Genomic DNA, 22,987 nt, shown 5'->3' with positions numbered 1-22,987 from the left:
CATTACCTTAAGGCATTCTCTCAACAAGCTTCACCTGGAATGCTTTTTCAACAGTCTTGAAGGAGTTCCCACATATGCTGATCACTTGTTGACTGTTTTTCCTTCACTCTCCGGTCCAACTCATCCCAAACCATCTCAATTTGGTTGAGGTCAGGTTGTAGTGGAGGCCAGGTCATCTGATGCAGCACCATCACTCCCCTTCTTGGTAAAATAGCCCCTACACAGCCTGGAGGTGTGTTTTTGGGTCATTGTCCTTTGGAAAAACAAATTATAGCCCCACTAAGCGCAAACGGGATGGCATATCGCTGCTGAATGATGTGGTAGCCATGCTGGTTAAGAGTGCCTAGAATTCGAAATAAATCACTCACAGTGTCACCAGCAAAGCACCATCACACCACCTCCTCCATGCTTCACGGTGTGAACCACACATACGGAGATCATCCGTTCACCTACTCGGTGTCTCACAAAGACACGGCGGTTGGAACCAAAAATCTCACATTTGAACTCAGACCAAAGGACAGATTTCCACCGGTCTAATGTCCAGTGCTCATGTTTCTTGGCCCAAGCAGTCTCTTCTTATTGGTGTCCTTTAGTAGTGGTTTCTTTGCAGCAATTCAACAATGAAGTCCTGTTTCACGCAGTCTCCTCTGAACAGTTGATGTTGAGATGTGTCTGTTCTTTAAACTCTGTGAAGCATTTATTTGGGCTGCGATCTGAGGTGCAGTCAACTCTAATGAACTTATCTTCAGCAGCAGAGGTAACAATTGGTCTTCCTTTCCTGTGGTGGTCTCATTAGAGCCAGTTTCATCATAGAGCTTGATGGTTTTTGCGACTTTACTTGAAGAAAAAATACATTTCTTTGCAGTGATTCGACAATGAAGGCCTGATTCACCCATTCTCCTATGAACAGTTGATGTTGAATGACCTTCATGTCTTGAAGTAATGATGGATTGTCATTTCTCTTTGCTTATTTGAGCTGATCTTGCCAAAGTATGGACTTTGTCTTTTACCAAATAGGGCTATCTTCTGTGTACCAACCCAACCTTGTCACAACACAAGTGATTGGCTCATACACATTTAGGGAAAGAAATTCCACAAATTAACTTTTAACAATGCACACCTGTTAATTGAAATGCATTCCAACCTCATGAAGCTGGTTGAGAGAATGCCAAGCATGTGCAAAGCTGTCATCAAAGCAAAGGGTGGCTACTTTGAAGAATCACAGATATACAATATATTTTGATTTAATTAACACTTTTTTGGTTACTACATGATTCCATATGTGTTATTTTATAGTTTTGATGTCTCCACTATTATTCTACAATGTAGAAAATAGTTTTTTAAAAAATGAAGAAAAAGCCTGGAGTGAGTAGCTGTGTCCAAACTTTTAACGGGTACTATATTTATAATTTATTTGTCCAAAAATGTATTTTACAACTACAGATTGCCGCTTTTAAGTCCATCAAAAGTGTGTGAGTTTTAGCATGTCTCCATTAGGCCTATGGATTTTTTTAATGAGCTTTAATTAGATTTATTCATAAAAGCCCCACTTTTATTCCATAGGCTGGGATCTTCACTGTGCAGCTGTTGCAAGAGTGCATTTTTCACTGGCTGTCCACTGGTTTCAAAAACAATGATTGATAGGCAGCTTAAACTTCTTGAATTCAACCATTATTGGGCTCAAATACATATTTAGATGTGTGGACAGCCATCCACAACAACCGCAAATAGCTAAATGAGAGAGCAGCAGTGTGATTCACATCAATGCACTATGTAGATATCAATAATAAGTGATAGCCGTATCGCCGTAGACTACACACACCACTGTCATCCTAAACTTCAAGTGTTTATTCAAGTTCAGTAATCTTTGGATGCCGACAGCAGTCGCACCATTGGAAGACATAGCTTGGACTGGAGCCTACAAAAGCTATTTTCCCGCAATCCATCAAACACATTTGGTGTGTCATCATAGTGGTGTCTGACTTGTGGTCAGACTTGCTCAGGTGGACAAATCTAAACTTGCGCTTTGTTTTCAATGCTGATTTGAATATCATTGAGAACAGAGAAGTGTCTTTTTCAGTAAACATCCTTTCTGAATGTAAAACTAATCATCGAAGTAATCAAGTATTTCAAAAGTATCTGTTATCTGATTACAATATTTTTGTGGGTAACCGATTAGTTAACGTTTTTTTTGTAATCCCTTACATGTATTCCGTTACTCCCCAACTCTGGAAAAGAGTTTAGGGATTTTCCATTCTTTATTTAAACGTCTTGCTTCAGTTTTACGTCAGTCATACCTGTAGGCCAATAACATGCAGTAGGGCTAAATCCTTGTGTCAAATTACATAACAGCTTTACAGGTCATACAACAGAATATTGTGGGCATTCATCCACTTCAAGTGAAGTGGAACTGAAACATTTATCTTAAAGTTGTGTATTACCTTGCCAAGCAGTGACAGAGAAATGACAGAAGTGGTGGTCTTTCTCCACTCAATGTGGTTTTCACACAGAGAATAATGGAAGCCAAATTCTGTGACTAACAGTATAAACTGCTAATCCCTTGGTATGATTTGATGACGGGAGAGTGTTAATCCTTTGATATGATTCAGTGCCAGTGAGGACTGCTTAATCCCTTGGCATGAGTCTGATGGAAGAGGAAGGGATGCTAACTGGCTCTTCAGGAATAAAACAAGAGCATGCCGGGAAGCAGGGCCAGTCGCTCCAAAGGACTTCCTGTTGTTATCTGGTAGCCATTGTGACAATTCAAAGAGGGTTGTTAGCATCTTCTGTAGTTCTTTCAGATGAAAACTAATGCTTGAATGGCCCAGTGCAGACAAAAATGGGATTCTCCTGTGTTTTTATACATATTTCCACACTGTGTTTGGAATAATACTGTGAAAATGATGATAATGCCCTTGGAGCTATTTGAAAAGACCGCCTGAAATATCAGCCTGTTTTGTTAGGATGGTTTTGGCCTGCCTGGTGTCATCACCAGGCGGTAAATTAGTTAATAGACCAATAAGAAAGAGAGTTCCAAACCTTTCTGCCATTAACAGCTACTTTTCAGTTTTCCACTCCCCACTCAGACCACTCCCAGACGTTCTCTTTATTTTTGACCATTTTGATTTAAAATAATCACAGTAGGGTACTTCCTTGTTACCCAGAAATGATTTAATATTGAGATAAAAACAGCTGCATTGGAACTTCAATGAATCTCAATCCAACATTTTGATCAAAAGATGAATATCCATGGATTTTACATGAATGACGTGCTATAATTGCTTTTTCAAGCCTTCGTGACAATGAAATAGACTACATGGAATAATGCATTTAATGGATGTAATTATTTATCCATTCCAGATTCATTAAATCTACATTCACCATCAGAGAGTCATATTTTGATCAACAAATATAACTTGGTTTGTGGAATCACTGCACTCAAGACATTCACTGCCAGGAATTTTACATTTATGACGAGTTGGAAACTCGAAAGGCACTCGCACATCTGAGCTATCTTTTTTGCAGATGCACGGTAACATTTGAATAACATTTGGAACAGTTGGAACAATGAATATTGGATGAACAAGCCATGACATATTTTACGGCTCCGGCAAGCTTCCCTTGTTCTCATTTACTCTGAAATCCACTGTTGAATCTCATAACCCAGAACTTGGGTGGTCAATATTTTGGATCAATATGGTATATGGCACCACATAACTGCAAGACCCTTCCACGTGGGCATATACAAATGTTTCCCCAGAGCTTTGTGGGAACCATAAAATGTTTACAACAAGGAGAGAGTGCACTTTAAGTAGTTGTTTTATTTGTTATAGCCTCTGGATAGAGGCTGACACTTAACCTTTGAAATGGTCCCTTTCTGACACCTTTCTGTGTCAGTTTATGTTGACAGTTGCTGACACAAAGCCTTTAAGAAGGCAAAATATTACCACATTCCACTGCTGTTTCAGGCTGCAAATGGCAATATTCATAAAAGCTAACCATCATGTTAGGACTTTTATATCCTTTATAGTGCTGTTTAATGCTACATAGCTCTGTTATCAGTGTATGAATCAATACTCTGTGTTTTATATAGAAAGGTGGAAAAACTTTCTGTGTGACAGTCTTTTTTAAAAGCCTCAAGTGGGTTAGAAAGAAAGTGGGCTCTGTGAAACAGTGGCGGTATACACCATGAAAAATGGATGAGTTCTACCTCCTGAGACTAAAATTAGAGCGAAACCTAATACGCAGTGTCCTTCAAGTCACACTTGATTTACAAACAAGGAAATAAATCTGGCATTCAACAGAACATCCGGACAAGATCGTCGGAAAAATGTAATGCCAGTCAACACGCCCTGGAAAATCTTTTATTTTCCTGTTGCTGGAACCTAAAAAAAAACAATCTTTCCAACCATACATTACACACAGCCTGGTTTATTTTATAATTATCCTAATCGCTCTCTGGAGAGAATACACATAGCAAAACTATCATGCAAGCTCCCTGTATGATCTACTGCATGACATAATTACTTGCATCAGGTAATACAGGTGGTTATGTCACAGTATACCCCACCCATGTCAACATGTGTTGGTAGACTAAGCATCCCTGAGCACTTTTGCAGTGCTTATGTCTGTTTAATGCATTGCATGCTTTTGAGCATGAAGTTCCCTTTTTAAGGAAATTTGCTCAAAACCCCTATTCACCCATCCACTCGAGAAAACAACAACAGACAAATATTTGCTTTGTGTTTTTGAATAAAAAAAACTAGGATCATTGTAAGCCGCCTGCAACAGACCTTGTATAATCTACAGGGCTGTAGGAGAGAGAGAGTGGCTGTTGAGTTGATTGTTCTACAACACAATGCTTGAGAGCAGGCAGGCCCAGTGTTGCAGAAAGGAGCTGTTTAATTGTTGCGAATGCATAAGCACCAATTAGCACAGAAGCGTACAGATTAACTATAAAATCTCAGCAGCGCTATAATAACCAGGATGACGTTTGGTATTTATTAGGATCCCCATTAGCCGCTACAAAAGCATCAGCTTCTCTTCCTGGGGTCCACATCAAACATAATCTGCTATTCTTGGGTACCGGAAAGACCTTTGCCTCCCTCCATGTCTTCTAGGCTTAAATTGAAGATGTGGCAAACAGGAGTCACAATATATTCCACTACCAACCTCAGCAATTTACCATCCAGGTTGTCAGTACCAGGTGGTTTGTCCTTATTTATAGATAGCAAAAATAAATTAACTTCTTCCACACCCACTTTGTGGAACTCAAAACTACAGTGCTTGTCTTTCATTATTTGGTTCATTATGCATGAATATGAACTCTCAACATTTTGTTTTCTGTATGTCATACCTAAATTTGCTAATCTTGTCAACAAAAAAAGTGATTAAAGTGGTTGGCAATATCAAAGGGTTTTGTTATAAACAAGCCATCTGCCTCAATGAAAGATGGAGCCGAGTTTGCTTTCTTGCCTAGAATTTATTTAAAGTACTCCAGAGCTTTTTACTATCATTCTTTATATAATTTCTTTGTTCCATAGTATAGTTTTTTATTTTTGTTTAGTTACGTGATTGTGCACTCTGCAGGACATTTAAATTGATGTTTGCAATTTCCGAAGCAAAAATTACAGTATGCCTATGTGGTCTCATATGTACACAAGCAAAGTGTATATATATATATATATATATACACAGTTGTGTATATATACAACTGTATATACACTGCTCAAAAAAATAAAGGGAACACTAAAATAACACATCCTAGATCACATCCTAATACTTTTTTCTTTACATAGTTGAATGTGCTGACAACAAAATCACACAAAAATGATCAATGGAAATCAAATTTATCAACCCATGGAGGTCTGGATTTGCAGTCACACTCAAAATTAAAGTGGAAAACCACACTACAGGCTGATCCAACTTTGATGTAATGTCCTTAAACCAAGTCAAAATGAGGCTCAGTAGTGTGTGTGGCCTCCACGTGCCTGTATGACCTCCCTACAACACCTGGGCATGCTCCTGATGAGGTGGCGGATGGTCTCCTGAGGGATCTCCTCCCAGACCTGGACTAAAGCATCCGTCAAATCCTGGACAGTCTGTGGTGCAATCTGGCGTTGGTGGATGGAGCGAGACATGATGTCCCAGATGTGCTCAATTGGATTCAGGTCTGGGGAACGGGCGGGCCAATCCATAGCATCAATGCCTTCCTCTTACAGGAACTGATGACACACTCCAGCCACATGAGGTCTAGCATTGTCTTGCATTAGGAGGAACCCAGGGCCAACCGCACCAGCATATGATCTCACAAGGGGTCTGAGGATCTCATCTCGGTACCTAATGGGATTCAGGCTACCTCTGTGGCCCCCCAAAGAAATGCCACCCCACACCATGACTGACCCACCGCCAAACCGGTCATGTTGGAGGATGTTGCAGGCAGCAGAACGTTCTCCACGGCGTCTCCAGACTCTGTCACATCTGTCACATGTGCTCAGTGTGAACCTGCTTTCTTCTGTGAAGAGCACAGGGCGCCAGTGGCGAATTTGCCAATCTTGGTGTTCTCTGGCAAATGCCAAACGTCCTGCACGGTGTTGGGCTGTAAGCACAACCCCACCTCTGGACGTCGGGCCCTCATACCACCCTCATGGAGTCTGTTTCTGACCGTTTGAGCAGACACATGCACATTTGTGGCCTGCTGGAGGTCATTTGGCAGGGCTCTGGCAGTGCTCCTCCTGCTCCTCCTTGCACAAAGGCGGAGGTAGCGGTCCTGCTGCTGGGTTGTTGCCCTCCTACGGCCTCCTCCACGTCTCCTGATGTACTGGCCTGTCTCCTGGTAGCGCCTCCATGCTCTGGACACTACGCTGACAGACACAGCAAACCTTCTTGCCACAGCTCGCATTGATGTGCCATCCTGGATGAGCTGCACTACCTGAGCCACTTGTGTGGGTTGTAGACTCTGTCTCATGCTACCACTAGAGTGAAAACACCGCCGGCATTCAAAAGTGACCAAAACATCAGCCAGGAAGGATAGGAACTGAGAAGTGGTCTGTGGTCACCACCTGCAGAACCACTCCTTTATTGAGGGTGTCTTGCTAATTGCCTATAATTTCCACCTGTTGTCTATTCCATTTGCACAACAGCATGTGAAATTTATTGTCAATCAGTGTTGCTTCCTAAGTGGACAGTTTGATTTCACAGAAGTGTGATTGACTTGGAGTTACATTGCGTTGTTTAAGTGTTCCCTTTATTTTTTTGAGCAGTGTGTATATATATATATATATTACATATAAATACAGTTGATTTCAGAAGTTTACATGCACTTTAGCCAAATACATTTAAACTCAGTTTCACAATTCCTGACATTTTAATCCTAGTAATAATTCCCTGTCTTAGGTAAGTTAGGATCACCACTTTATTTTAAGAATGTCAAATGTCAGAATAATAGTAGAGAGTGATTTATTTCAGCTTTTATTTCTTTCATCACATTCAATGGGTCAGAAGTTTACATACACTCAAATAGTATTTGGTATCATTGCCTTTAAATTGTTTAACTTCGGTCAAACATTTTGGTTAGCCTTCCACAAGCTTCCCACAATAAGTTGGGTGAATTTTGGCCCATTCCTCCTGACAGAGCTGGTGTAACTGAGTCAGGTTTGTAGGCCTCCTTGCTCGAACACACTTTTTCAGTTCTGCACACAAACTCTCTATGGGATTGAGGTCAGGGCTTTGTGATGGACACTCCAATACCTTGACCTTGTTGTCCTTATGCCATTTTGCCACAACTTTGGAAGTATGCTTGGGGTCATTGTCCATTTGGAAAACCCATTTGCGACCAAGCTTTAACTTCCTGACTGATGTCTTGAGACGTTGCTTCAATATATCCAGATAATTTTCGTCCCTCATGATGCCATCTATTTTGTGAAGTGCACCAGTCCCTCCTGCAGCAAAGCATCCAGACAACATGATGCTGCCACCCCTGTGCTTCCCAGTTGGGATGGTGTTCTTCGGCTTGCAAGCGTCCCCTTTTTCCTCCAAACATAGTGATGGTCAATATGGCCAAACAGTTCTATTTTTGTTTCATCAGACCAGAGGACATTTCTCCAATAAGTACGATCTTTGTCCCCATGTGCAGTTGTAAACCGTAGTCTGGCTTTTTTATGGCGGTTTTGGAGCAGTGGCTTCTTCCTTGCTGAGCAGCCTTCCGGGTTGTGTCGATATAGGACTCGTTTCACTGTGGATATAGATAATTTTGTACCCGTTTCCTCCAGCATCTTCACAAGGTCCTTTTCTGTTGTTCTGGGATTGATTTTCACATTTCGTACCAAAGTACGTTCATCTCTAGGAGACAGAACGCTTCTCCTTCCTGAGCGGTATGACGGCTGCGTGGTCCCATGGTGTTTATACTTGCATACTATTGTTTGTACAGATGAACGCGGTACCTTCAGTCATTTGGAAATTGTTCCCAAGGATGAACCAGACTTGTGGAGGTCTACAATTATTTTTCTGAGGTCTTGGCTGATTTCTTTTGATTTTCCCATGATGTCAAGCAAAGAGGCACTGCGTTTGAAGGTAGGCCTTGAAATACACCCACAGGTACACCTCCAATTGACTCAAATGATGCCAATTAGCCTATGAAGCTTTTAAAGCCATGACATAGTTTTCTGGAATTTTACAAGCTGTCAACTTAATGTATGTAGACTTCTGACTCACTTCAATTGTGATACAGTGAGTTATAAGTGAAATAATCTGTCTGTAAACAATTGTTGGGAAAATAATTTGTGTCATGCACAAAGTAGACGTCCTAACCGACTTACAAAATGTATAGTTTAACAAGACATTTGTGGAGTGGTTGAAAAACTAGTTAATGACTCCAACCTAAGTGTATGTAAACTTCTGACTTCAACTGTATATATATATATATATATATATATATATATATATATATATATATATATACATACAGTTGTGGCCAAAAGTTTTGAGAATGACACAAATATTAATTTCCACAAAGTTTGCTGCTTCAGTGTCTAGATATTTTTTTCAGATGTTACTATGAAATACTGAAGTATAATTACAACATTTCATAAGTGTCAAAGGCTTTTATTGACAATTACATGAAGTTGATGCAAAGAGTCAATATTTGTAGTGTTGACACTTCTTTTTCAAGTCCTCTGCAATCCGCCCTGGCATGCTGCCATTCCTGAGCAAGCTCTGTACTGGTGGTGCCCCGATCCCGCAGCTGAATCAACTTCAGGAGATGGTCCTGGTGCTTGCTGGACTTTCTTGGGCGTCCTGAAGCCTTCTTCACAACAATTGAACCGCTCTCCTTGAAGTTCTTGATGATCCGATAAATGGTTGATTTAGGTACAATCTTACTGGCAGCAATATCCTTGCCTGTGAAGCCCTTTTTGTGCAAAGCAATGATGATGGCACGGGTTTCCTTGCAGGTAACGATTTTTGACAGAGGAAGAACAATGATTCCAAGCACCACCCTCCTTTTGAAGCTTCCAGTCTGTTATTCTAACTCAATCAGCATGACAGAGTGATCACCAGCCTTGTCCTCGTCAACACTCACACCTGTGTTAATGAGAGAATCACTGACATGATGTCAGCTGGTCCTTTTGTGGCAGGGCTGAAAGCAGTGGAAATGTTTTTGGGGGATTCAGTTCATTTGCATGGCAAAGAGGGACTGCAAATATTTGCAATTCATCTGATCACTCTTCATAACATTCTGGAGTATATGCAAATTGCCATCATACCAACTGAGGCAGCAGACTTTGAAAATGAATGTGTCATTCTCAATGTGTCATTAATGTGTCATTCTCAATTTTTTTTTTGTGTCATTCTCAAAACTTTTGGCCACGACTGTACACACACACATAGTTGAAGGCGGAAGTTTACATACGCTTAGGTTGGAGTCATTAAAACTTGTTTTTCAACCACTCCACAAATTTCTTGTTAACAAACTATAGTTTTGGAAAGTCGGTTAGGACATCTACTTTGTGCATGACACAAGTTATTTTTCCAACAATTGTTTACAGCAGATTATTTCACTTATAATTCATTGTGTCATCATTCCAGTGGGTCAGAAGTTTACATACAATAAGTTGACTGTGCCTTTAAACAGCTTGAAAATTCCAGAAAATTATGTCATGGCTTTAGAAGCTTCTGATAGGCTAATTGACATCAAGCCACTGCTCCAAAGCCGCCATAAAAAAGCCAGACTACGGTTTGCAACTGCACATGGGGACAAAGATCGTACTTATTGAAGAATTGACCTCTGTTCTGATGAAACAAAAATAGAACTGTTTGGCCATAATGACCATCGTTATGTTTGGAGGAAAAAGGGGGAGGCTTGCAAGCCGAAGAATAACATCCCAACCGTGAAGCACAGGGATGGCAGCATCATGTTGTGGGGGTGCTTTGCTGCAGGAGGGACTGGTGTACTTCACAAAATAGATGGCATCATGAGGGACGAAAATTATGTGGATATATTGAAGGAACATCTCAAGACATCAGTTAGGAAGTTAAAGCTTAGTCGCAAATGGGTTTTCCAAATGGACAATGACCCCAAGCATACTTCCAAAGTTGTGGCAAAATGGCTTAAGGACAACAAAGTCAAGGTATTGCAGTGGCCATCACAAAGCCCTGACCTCAATCCTATAGAACATTTGTGGGCAGAACTGAAAAAGTGTGTGCGAGCAAGGAGGCCTACAAACCTGACTCAGTTACACCAGCTCTGTCAGGAGGAATGGGCCAAAATTCACCCAACTTATTGTGGGAAGCTTGTGGAAGGTTACCTGAAACATTTGACCCAAGTTAAACAATTTAAAGGCAATGCTATCAAATACTAATTGACTGTATGTACACTTCTAACCTACTGGGAATGTGATGAAAGAAATAAAAGCTGAAATAAATAATTCTCACTACTTTTATTCTGACATTTCACATTCTTAAAATAAAGTGGTGATCCTACCTGACCTAAGACAGGGAATGTTTACTAGGATTAAATGTCAGGAATTGTGAAAAACTGAGTTTAAATGTATTTGGCTAAGGCATATATTAACTTCCGACTATATATATATATACCAACTGTGTGTGTGTGTGTGTGTCTGTGTGTATATATATATATATATAAGAATAAGAATCTTATATATATATACATTCTTATATATATATATATATATATATATATATATATATATATATATATTCTTGTATTTATAACTGTATAAGTCAGGTTTTTTTTATGCATTGTCTCTGCAGAATATACACTGCGTATACCAAACATTAGGACCCCCCCTTTTGCCCTTAGAACTGCCTCGATTCTTCGAGCATGGACTCTACAAGGTGTCGACTGCATTCCACAGGGATGCTGCCCCATGTTGACTCCAATGCTTCCTACAGTTGTGTCATGTTGGCTGGATGTCCTTTGGGTGGTGGACCATTCTTGATACACGCTGAAAACTGCTGAGTGTGAAAAACCCAGCATTGTTACAGTTCTTGACACAAACGGGTGCGCCTGGCACCCACCAGCATACCCCGTTCAAAGGCACTTAAATCATTTGTCTGGCCCATTCACCCAATGAATTGTACATATACACAATCCATGTTTCAATTGTCTCAAGGCTTAAAAATCCTTCTTTAACCTGTCTCCTCCCCCAAAAGTCGAGCAATTATTATGGCTAACCCAATGATGTCTCACTCCAAGTCAGCCAGGCGAATGTGTGTTATCATGCAGAACATGTTGGTTGTGCTCACGTCGCTGTGCTAAAATGCATACATGTGAACTCACTCATGTGCAATAATCTCATTATAAATGTCACTATTATGGTAGGAAATTAACTAAACGGAACCATTGGGCTTAACTTAACATTAAGAGACAGTACTGTTGTATAAATATTGTGTGCTCTGCAGTACATGGCCACAATAACTGTTTAAGGCAAATACATTATAGCAAAAGCCAGGGTTAACCAAATAAGAAAGCTGTTCATAGCTACAGTTGAGACTAGAGCTATATATTGGACCTCAGTTTTACTGAGTAAAAAGATAGACTTAGCGATATGACATCATTCATGGGATCAGTGGATTAAAGTACTTAAATAAAAACACTTGAAAGTACTAATTAAGTAGTTTTTTGGGGGTATCTTAACTTAACTATATATACATTTTTATTTCACTACATTCCTAAAGAACATTATGTACTTTTTACTCCATACATTTTCCCTGAAACCCAAAAGTACTCGTTACATTTTGAATGCTTAGCAGCACAGGAAAATGGTCTACATACTTATCAAGATAACATCCTGGTCATCCCTACTGCCTCTGATCTGGCGGACTCACTATACACATGCTTTGTTTGTATATATTGTATATTATGTCCCTATAAATTAAACAAATTTGAAATAATTTATACCTTTTTCTCCACAATTTCGTGGTATCCAATTGTTGTAGTAGCTACTATCTTGTCTCATCACTACAAATCCCGTACGGGCTCGGGAGAGACGAAGGTTGAAAGTCATGCGTCCTCCGATACACAACCCACTACACCGTGCACCTGGCAACCTTGGTGAGACATGCCTACTGACCAAGCCCTCCCTAACCACGCTAGGTCAATTGTGTGTCGCCCCACGGACCTCCCGGTCACGGCTGGTTATGACAGAGCCTGGGCGCGAACCCAGGGACTCTGATGGCTGCAGTACAGCACCCTTAACCACTGCGCCACCCGGGAGGCCCCCTATACTTTTACTTTAAGTTTTGATACGTAAGTATATTTAAAGCCAATACTTTTAGACTTTTACTCAAGTAGTATTTTACTGGGTGACTTTCCCTTTTACTTGAGTAATTTCTATTAAGGTATCTTTACTTTTACTCAAGTATGACAATTGGGTACTTTTTCCACCACTGAATGGGATGAACAACAAGAACAAACTTCAAATCTAAACTTCAAATCTGCCAAGATGGTTGCTATTGGCTTCTCCAGATTTGCACCCTCTCTTGAGGCATGTCCAACATGGGAAGAGCTAACAGTGTCAGTCTTATCAGATTTAAATTGTATTATTGTAAGCAGGAAGTCGCCCCACTGTGTATGATGATACCACATTGCTGCATTTCTTTGGGGCCAGAACTGTAGCTACACGCAAGGCAGAACATGGGTCTAATAAATACCCTCCAGCAAGTCCCAGGCACATCAATAAAATGAATAATAATCTCCAAAATAATTACTTGTAAAATCAATAATTAAGCATGGCTGGTGAACATTCATTCTAATGAACTAATTGGGTCTCCTTGTGCTATCATGCATTGTGCACTTGTGTCAGAAAGAGAAAAAACAACAACACTAATTGGCTGGTCATATAACTGATCTGGAATTGAGTGGAAATGGATTGTTGATTTTGAAAATGGAGATGAAGTTCTGAGAGTATGTCGTATACTGCTTGTATGAACATTGAAACAAATAATTGTGATCAAAAATGTAAAATTGAACTACACTACCGGTCAAAAGTTTTAGAACACCTACTCATTCAAGGTTTTTTCATTATTTTTACTATTTTCTACATTGTATAATAATAGTGAAAACATCAAAACTATGAAATAAATAACACATATGGAATCATGTAGTAACCAAAAAAAGTGTTAAACAAATCAAAATATATTTTATATTTGAGATTCTTCAAGTAGCCACCCTTGGCTGAATGGAAGCAAGTCCCCGCCGCAATGTTCCAAAGCCTTCCCAGAAGAGTCGAGGCTGTTGTGGCAGCAAATAGGAGGCCGACTCCATATTAATGCCCATGATTTTGGAATGAGATAATCAGGTGCCCAAATACTTTTGTTCATGTAGATTGTATGAGTGCACACTGAGATTCTTCAAATAGCCACCCTTTGCCTTGATGACAGCTTTGCACACACTTGGCATTCTCTCAACCAGCTTCATGAGGTAGTCACCTGGAATGCATTTAAATTAACAGGTGTGCATTGTTAAAAGTTAATTTGTGGAATTTGTTTCCTTTAATGTGTTTTGAGCCAATCAGTTGTGTTGTGACAAAGTTGGGTTGGTACACAGAAGATAGCCCTATTTGGTAAAAGACCAAGTCCATATTATGGCAAGATCAGCTCAAATAAGCAAAGAGAAATGACAATCCATCATTACTTCAAGACATGAAGGTCATTCAACATCAACTGTTCATAGGAGAATGGGTGAATCAGGCCTTCATTGTCAAATCGCTGCAAAGAAATGTATTTTTTCTTCAAGTAAAGTCGCAAAAACCATCAAGCTCTATGATGAAACTGGCTCTAATGAGACCACCACAGGAAAGGAAGACCAATTGTTACCTCTGCTGCTGAAGATAAGTTCATTAGAGTTGACTGCACCTCAGATCGCAGCCCAAAAAAATGCTTCACAGAGTTCCAGTAACAGACACTTCTCAAAATCAACTGTTCAGAGGAAACTGTGATCAGCCCTTCATGGTCGATTGCTGCAAAGAAACCACTACTAAAGGACACCAATAAGAAGACGAGACTTGCTTGGGCCAGAAAACACGAGCAACGGACATTAGACTGGTGGAAATCTGTCCTTTTGTCTGTAGTCCAAATGTGAGATTTTTGGTTCCAGCCGCTGTGACTTTGTGAGATGTGGTGTGGGTGAACGGATGATCTCCGCATGTGTATTTCCCACCGTAAAGCATGCAGGGGGAGGTGTTATGGTGTGGGGTGCTTTGCTGGTGACACTGTCTGTGATTCATTTAGAATTCAAGGCACACTTAACCAGCATGACTACCACAGCATTATGCGGCGATACGCCATCCCATCTGGTTTGCGCTTAGTAGAACTATAATTTGTTTTTCAACAGGACAATGACCCAACAGGCTGTGTAAGGGCTATTTGACCAAAAAGGAGAGTGGTGGAGTGCTGCATCAGATGACCTGGCCCGACCTCAACCAAATTCAGATGGTTTGGGGTGAGTTGGACTGCAGAGTGAAGGAAAAGCAGCCAACAAGTGCTCAGCATATGTGGGAATTCCTTCAAGACTGTTAGAAAAGCATTCCAGGTGAAGCTGGTTGAGAGAATGCCAAGCGTGTGCAAATCTGTCATCAAGGCAAAGTGTGGCTATTTGAAGAATCTCAAATATAAATATATTTGGATTTGTTTAACACTTTTTTTGGTTACTACATGATTCCATATGTGTTATTTCATAGTTTTGATGTCTTCACTATTATTCTACAAAATAGAAAAAAGTAAAAAGTAAAGAAAAAAACTTTTGACCAGTAGTGTAAGTGGGCATGATTTGTCTCTGTGCAATAACACAGTCAGTGAGTGTGCACTCATATAATCTACATGAACAAAAATATGTGGGCACCTGCTTGTCAAACATCTCATTCCAAATTCAGCCTCCTATTTGCTGCTATAACAGCCACTACTCTTCTGGGAAGGCTTTCAACTAGATGTTGGAACATTGCAGCGGGGACTTGCTTCCATTCAGCCAAGAGCATTAGTGAGGTCGGACATTGATGTATGGCGATTAGGCCTGGCTCGCAGTTGGCGTTCCAATTCATCCCAAATGTGTTCAATGGGGTTGAGGTCAGGGATCTGTGCAGGCCAGTCAAGTTCTTCCACACCGATCTCGACAAACCATTTCTGCATGGACCTCGTTTTGTGCACTGGGGCATTGTCATGCTTCCCCAAACTGTTACCTCAAAGTTGGAAGCACAGAATAGTCTAGAATGTCATTGTATGCTGTAGCATTAAGATTTCCCTTCACTGGAACTAGGGTGCCTAGCCCGAACCATGAAAAACCGTGATTCATACCCATTTCATGAATCTCACGATGAACAGTTATTGTGCTGACGTTGCTTTCAGAGTCAGTTTGGAACTCGTTAGTGAGTGTTGCAACCGAGGACAGATAATTTTTACGTACTTCAACACTTCGGGGTGCTGTTCTGTTAGCTTGTGTGGCCTACTACTTCGCTGTTGAGCCGTTGTTTCTCCTAGATGTTTCAACTTCACAATAACAGCCCGTACAGTTGACCGGGGCAGCTCTAGCAGGGCAGAAATTTGATTAACTGACTTGTTGGAAAGGTGGCACAGGGCCATGTTGAAAGTCACTGAGCTCTTCAGTAAGGCCATTCTACTGCCAATGTTTGTCTATAGAGATTGCATGACTGTGTGCTCGATGTTATACACCTGTCAGCAATGGGTTTGGCTATGATAGCTAAATCCCTCAATTTGAAGGGGTGTCCACATACCTTTGTGTGATATATATACATATATATAGTGTAATATAATTCAGAATCTAGAAGTATCTGCAGGTTCTTATAAAATTCATTACACTTGTGTTGCTGGAATGAATCACATTATAAAACTCCAATGAACTCAGCAAGCAAATTAAGCTTTCATCCAATCTACCACAGGCTTTGCACTGCCTCCATTCTTTACATATTTCCTGTTATCTTTGTCTGCATTTCTCTCTCTCTCTCTCCTCTCTCTCTCCCACCGTGACTCATGCGTCTCCCCTAGGCTCTCATTCGCCTGTCAGATTTTCTACAGTTTCACTGCGTCTCTAATCCAATTCTAAACATAATCCCAAAAAGCTCTATACCCTGTGGGTCTGCCCTACTGAATGACTCCTTACCCTTCTCTTCTTACCCTGCCTTCTCAGGTATGTTTTCCACTGTCCAACAAGTCTGGTGGTCCAACGGGCTCTAAAAGTATGGCACAGCTCCAAGGGAGTCAGGATGTGCCAGACCAGACCAAGCACACTGGCATCCTGTTAGAAAGACTGACTAATTGACACGACATTCTGTACAGACCAATAGATACACCAGCAGTGAGATGTATAGACTGGTAACTTGATAGACTGATAGAGACAGGTAGTTGAACAGATCCAGAGACAGACTTAGACTCACTGACAGATTGTCGGAAATACTAATTGGCACACAGACAGACACACACACATACACAGTCTCAAGAGAGACAGACAGACAGGTACCAGATAGGTAAAGGCAGACCAATAAGAAGACCCAGACAGACTTTAAGAAAGGTAGATAGATACCCAGAGACCAACAGAGGGATAGGCAATCAGACAGCTCGACAAATAGCCAGGCAGGCTGACAGTTGAGAGACTGTAAACTTGATGCTTACAAGTTAATGAAGCAACTATTTTAAATATATTCAAATAATGTTTTTTCCTTTATTCTTTTTCATTAATTTGATTGGCAGACCACAAAGAGGGGATGGGAGGGAGGGTTTGTGGTTGCTATGGCAACAGCCTGCTCTTTGTTAAAAGGATACATTCCTGGCATCTGATCTGTGTCACGATCGATAAAACACAGCCTGCGGGGAATGGAAAATGGAGAGTATGGGGCTTCTCCCAGGCAATGACGACGAGCAATGACGACGAGAGAGAGAAAGAGAAAAAAGGAGGGAGGAAGGGGTGTGAAAAATTAGGACCAGAAGATGAGAGAACAGTAGAGAAGCAGCAGCAGATATATAGTGTGGGAAAGGGAGAAGAATGGGAGGGAAGACACCAGAGTGCAGCTGTTCAGAGTCGGGGAGAGGGGTGAGTGCTGTGTGTATGACGTACGTATGTATGTATGTATGTATATACTCGGCCCATCTATTTAGTGATTGGGCGGCAGTGTAGCCTAGTGGTTAGAGCTTTGGACTAGTAACTGGAAGGTTGCAAGTTCAAATCCCCAAGCTGACAAGGTACAAATCTGGTGTTCTGCCCCTGAACAGGCAGTTAACCCACTGTTCCTAGGCTGTCATTGAAAATAAGAACTTGTTCTTAACTGACTTGCCTAGTTAAATAACGGTAAATAAAATTGTTACTCACCTCAGCAGCAGCATATACACATATATCTGTATTTATGCTCACCTCTGCAGTGTTTTGTGCTTGTTTGCAATGATTTGACAATGTGTGCTGCTACCAATCCTAAACTGCGTTACAGTGTTTTGCTATACAGCCTATGCTTTATTCTTTAAAAAAATGTGTAACAGGACAGAATAGCCAGACTATGATCCATAATAGGCAAGGTTAACAGAATACAAAACAGAGACGTTCAGGTAAACGTCTCAGACCATCTGCTATGCCAACAACCTGTTTTCTATAGGAGGGGTTTTCCCATCCTTCTCTATTTAAAAGTGCGGCTCCTGGGGGAACAGAATTGCCCCTGGGTCAACACCTGTCACCCACCTCCTTGCATCCAATAGGGTTTCTGCCTAGTCTTTATGATGTGACCAGGGTCAATCTAGGCCACAAGCCTTAGAACAACTTGCTCCTTGTTTTTTAACACACTAGATACCCTTCAACCTTTTGCTTACACATTGATTAGTATTTACATTTTGCATCAGCTGTCCCACTTTTTTATTTATTTGTTTATTTTAACTTTATTTAACCAGGTAGGCAAGTTGAGAAAACCTTTATTTAACCAGGTAGGCAAGTTGAGAACACCTTTATTTAACCAGGTAGGCAAGTTGAGAACAAGTTCTCATTTGCAATTGCGACCTGACCAAGATAAAGCAAAGCAGTTTGACACATACAACGACACAGAGTTACACATGGAGTAAAACAAACATACAGTCAATAATACAGTAGAAACAAGTCTATATACGATGTAAGCAAATGAGGTGAGATAAGGGAGGTAAAGGCAAAAAAAAGGCCATGGTGGCAAAGTAAATACAATATAGCAAGTAAAACACTGGAATGGTAGATTTGCAATGGAAGAATGTACAAAGTAGAAATAAAAATAATGGGGTGCAAAGGAGCAAAATAAATAAATAAAATATATACAGTAGGGAAAGAAGTAGTTGTTTGGGCTAAATTATATATGGGCTATGTACAGGTGCAGTAATCTGTGAGCTGCTCTGACAGCTGGTGCAGCTCAATGTTATTGCCCATTTTCCGTAAAGTGTATTGGTGTTTTAATGCACTTTAAATTAAGTTTGATTTGATTTAAATTTAAGTTTAATTCCTTTTGGCAGAAAAAAATACTGCTCATAAAAGAAGAAAAGTGTGGATAGTGTGATGGGAAAGAAAGGTTGAGAAAGGACGGAGAGAGAGCAAGAAATGGAAAACAGAGTGATGCATGGTGGGGGAAAGATAGCATCAGGGTAAAGCTTTGTTGGCAGTAAAGCTTTGTATAACTAACAGTGCTATTTTGCAGGATAATTCATGTTAGGTATTCTAATGCACTCCTCCCTGTGTGTGTTTTTGTGTTGCAGGGCTATACAGTGATGGTGGTCTGCATGGATACGAAGCTGTGTCGTAACAGAGGGCAGCGTGGGTAAAAGTTATGCGGCGCTCCGCCCTGTACCACTGCCACCCTCTTCTGGGTGGGGCTCTGCTGCTACTGCTGGCTAGCTGCGCCATGGGCTGCCCTGCCCGCTGTGATTGCTCCGCCCAGACCAAGTCAGTCAGCTGCCATCGCAAGCGCCTGCCCACCATCCCTGAGGGCATCCCCATCGAGACCCGGCTTCTGGACCTGAGCAAGAACAAGCTGCGGAGCATCACCCCAGACAACTTCTCCTCCTTCCTACAACTGGAGGATCTGGACCTCAGCGATAACCTGATTGGCGTGGTCGAACCGGGCTCCTTCAAATTTCAGCTCTCCCTGCGCTCGCTGAACTTCCACAGCAACCTCCTCCAGCTGGTCCCTGCCGGCGTGCTCTCCGGCCTGGCCAACCTCACAAGTCTGGACCTCAGCCACAACAGGCTGGTGGTGCTGCTGGACCATGGCTTCCAGGACCTTCGGAGGCTGATGTCCCTGGAGGTAGGCGACAATGAGCTGGTGTTCATCTCCCAGAGGGCCTTCACTGGCCTGCTGGGCCTACAGAGCCTCACCCTGGAGCGCTGCAACCTGACTGTGGTGCCCACCGACGCCCTGGGTCACCTGCACAGCCTGGTGGAGCTCCGCCTGCGCCACTTGGGCATCGGCACCCTGAAGCCCTATTCCTTCAAGAGACTTCCCCGTCTTCGCCACCTGGAGATCGACTACTGGCCCTGGTTGGAAGTCTTACCCGCTCTGTCACTACACAGCCTCAACCTCACCACGCTCTCTGTCACCAATACCAACTTGTCTTCCTTCCCCGGCCATGCTCTACGCAACCTGCCCTACCTCACGCACCTCAACCTGTCCTTCTGCCACATCCAGCACATCCAGCAAGGGGTGCTAGACCAGCTTCCGCGACTGCAGGAGTTGCACCTGCGAGGAGCTCAACTGGTTTACATTGAACCCCTGGCCTTCCTGGGCCTCCCAGCACTACATGTGTTGGACGTGTCCCACAATCAGCTGGACTCAGTGGAGCGAGCTGTGTTCAAGTCCCCTGACAGCCTGCAGACGCTGCTCATAGGGGGGAACCCACTGGTGTGCGACTGCCGGCTCCTATGGCTGCTGAGTGGCCGGAAACCACCCTTTCTGCAGCTCCCTGACCCCCAGCCCGAGTGCAGTGCCCCTGAGCGCCTCCGTGGGAAACCCCTGCTGGACCTCAAGGAGCCACTGGTGACACGGTATGTGATCTGCACCAAGCCCCGGATTGGGCCCAACACCACCCAGCTGCTGCTGGCAGATGAGGGGAAGCCTGTTCGGCTCAACTGCATTGCAGACGGGGCTCCTCGGCCCTCCATGGCCTGGGTGACGCCACACAGACAGTATGTCACAGTGAAAAGCACCGGTAGAGTGACGGTCCATACCGACGGCACCCTGGAGATCAAGGCTGCAGAGCTGCACGATAGTGGCGTGTACCTGTGTGTGGCCAGCAATGCGGCGGGCAACGCCAGCCTGTCGGCCTCGCTGGCAGTGAAGAGCCTGGGCATCAGCGACACATCGCTCTACGCCAACAAGATTGGACTCTTGGCAGACTCCAACGGGACCTGGGCCAACGGGACCGTCCTGTACAATATGACAAACCCCATAGACCTGAAGACCATCATCATCTCCACAGCAATGGGCTGCCTGTCCTTCCTGGGCGTGGTCATTTTCTGTTTCCTGCTCCTGTTTGCATGGAGTCGTGGGAAGGGAAGGCACAAGAGCAACTTTGACATGGAGTACGTTCCCCGCAAATCGAACGGGACAGCAGCTGAGGCAACTGAGACAAGCGGGCCCAGACGAGTCAACATGAAAATGATTTAATTGAACAAACGGACCAACTCATGTGATAGTAACAAACAAAATACAGTGCATCTCATTTGCAAATATTTATTTGATACAGTGGAGTCGTGAAAATGGAAGTGATGTACCGATGTAGTGGTGTTGATATGAAGATGATCTAGTGATTCAGTGGACATGTTGATAGAAAAGTTATCAATGATACTGTGGACGTGTTTATATAAAATGATGTAATCATACAATACACTGGATATAATACTATATAATCCACATATCAATATGACAGTGATGCAGTGATACACCGCTGGGCATGTTCTAGATGGTGATGTAATGACTAATGATGTTGTAGACTCGCGTGACACCAAGGTGAGAAAGGAAGTCTCTTGGAGCGACGGGAGAAGTTGCGATGACAGTGGAGCTATCATTGCTCTGCCATGTCTGGAGTAAATTGTGTCTAATAACCATCTGAGCTGCAGGTGTGAGTGTGTGTGCGCGTGCGTGTATGTGTACTGCCTTTGTTGTGTGACAGGGTAATCATCCAGGATAATAGGGTCCAAAGTTGTTTGACCTGCCTTTGTATTTGTTAATTCATTGTAACAACAGTATTGTCACTGTTCAGTAAAATAACGTATGTTTGTATGCACATGCAAATCCCTCCAAACATTATCCAAGAGACCTGTTGCATATATTTTCAACTAGGTCATTGTTTCCCTTTGTACCACCTCAAGATAGGCATAGAGGGATTTTAGCAAATCAACCTTCAACTCAAGGAACATTTATACACACGATATTTACAACTTTAAGTGGGATTTCAGCTCAAATCACTAGAAAAACACAAGACAACGTCTTGCTGAAGAAATAGTAGCAGCTGAAAATGTTGGTTATTGCTTGGAAAAAGACCACAGGTGATAAAATTTGTATGTTAAATCCCCTTTTATTACCTTGTAAATCAATGGCAGATTTTCCTGTCAGCAAATTCCCCTGATGTAACATAAAAAAACGGTCAGTGACAAGACTAGACACAATAGCAAAGATTTACTGACCAATGTCCCCCTTGGAACAGGACAAATCTCAGCCCTGTTGAGTTATGTGTTGTATTGTATCCCCTCTTAATTTCTTTATCCCAATGCTTCAAGCTGGCATGTCCTGAGGCCTCCCATGGGCTAAAAGGGGTTTCTGGGTATTTAATTGATGACATTTGAAGGTTGTGGTGTTTTTGTTGATATGTTTTAACTGTAAAAAAAATATATATATATATATTAAGGATGTATTAAGGGCAACTCTTTGTAAATGCAGGGATGTGCGTGTCAATATGTGTGATACAATGTTAAAGGTTGTATAAATGTTTTCATATGATAAATTTATGGGTATATTTTCAAACGGAAATAAATCGTAATCATACAGCTTTATGTGGTAATTTTGTCATTTCCAATGTCATATCAGTACTTTTTACTTTAATTTTTACAATTTTACTTGATGTCTCAAACATTTGTAATAGCAAACCACAGATGTGCAGACTCCTTAGAAAAATGTGAACTAGAAACCAACATGGTGTGTTGTAGCAAGGATATAGATTGGTTGTAGCCTATGACGCAGGCCAAGGAAAGGTGACAAATGGGAATATTTTCATTTCCCACCAGATGTTTAATTCAACACTTCTTAAACCACACCTACTATACCCGACGAGCCTGAATCTCTCCTGAAAATCTGATAAATGTAGCTGCTCCTGATGTCTTCGTTCAGCACCCTTCTCTTTACAGAGATCTGTGAAGGGTGCACTTGATGCTATCACGTTAATGGCTAAAAGTAGTTCTATCTTTGGAGTCGGCACAGGGAATATTCAAGAAGACAAGATCAAAGTCCCACCGATGGGCTTTTATCAC

The 22,987-nt window shown here is 41.9% G+C and overlaps 1 protein-coding gene across 1 annotated transcript in view; it reads left to right on the top strand.

Annotated features, from left to right (window-relative positions):
• Nucleotides 1-22,507, top strand: part of LOC110505663 (leucine-rich repeat and immunoglobulin-like domain-containing nogo receptor-interacting protein 2) — a 37,909-nt gene extending 15,402 nt beyond the window's left edge. The window contains exon 2 of the mRNA XM_021585041.3: nucleotides 19,222-22,507. Within this exon, the coding sequence (XP_021440716.3) occupies nucleotides 19,293-21,128 (1,836 nt within the window). The 5' untranslated portion in view covers nucleotides 19,222-19,292 and the 3' untranslated portion in view covers nucleotides 21,129-22,507. The remainder of the gene's footprint in view (nucleotides 1-19,221) is intronic.
• The last annotated feature ends 480 nt before the right edge of the window (nucleotides 22,508-22,987 follow it).

This window comes from Oncorhynchus mykiss, chromosome 25, assembly GCF_057628025.1.
Source record: "Oncorhynchus mykiss isolate SJ-2025 chromosome 25, ASM5762802v1, whole genome shotgun sequence".
In the NCBI taxonomy this organism is placed as follows: Eukaryota; Metazoa; Chordata; class Actinopteri; order Salmoniformes; family Salmonidae; genus Oncorhynchus; species Oncorhynchus mykiss.
Note: the sequence above shows the minus strand (reverse complement) of the source record. Positions and strands in the feature narration are given on the sequence as shown.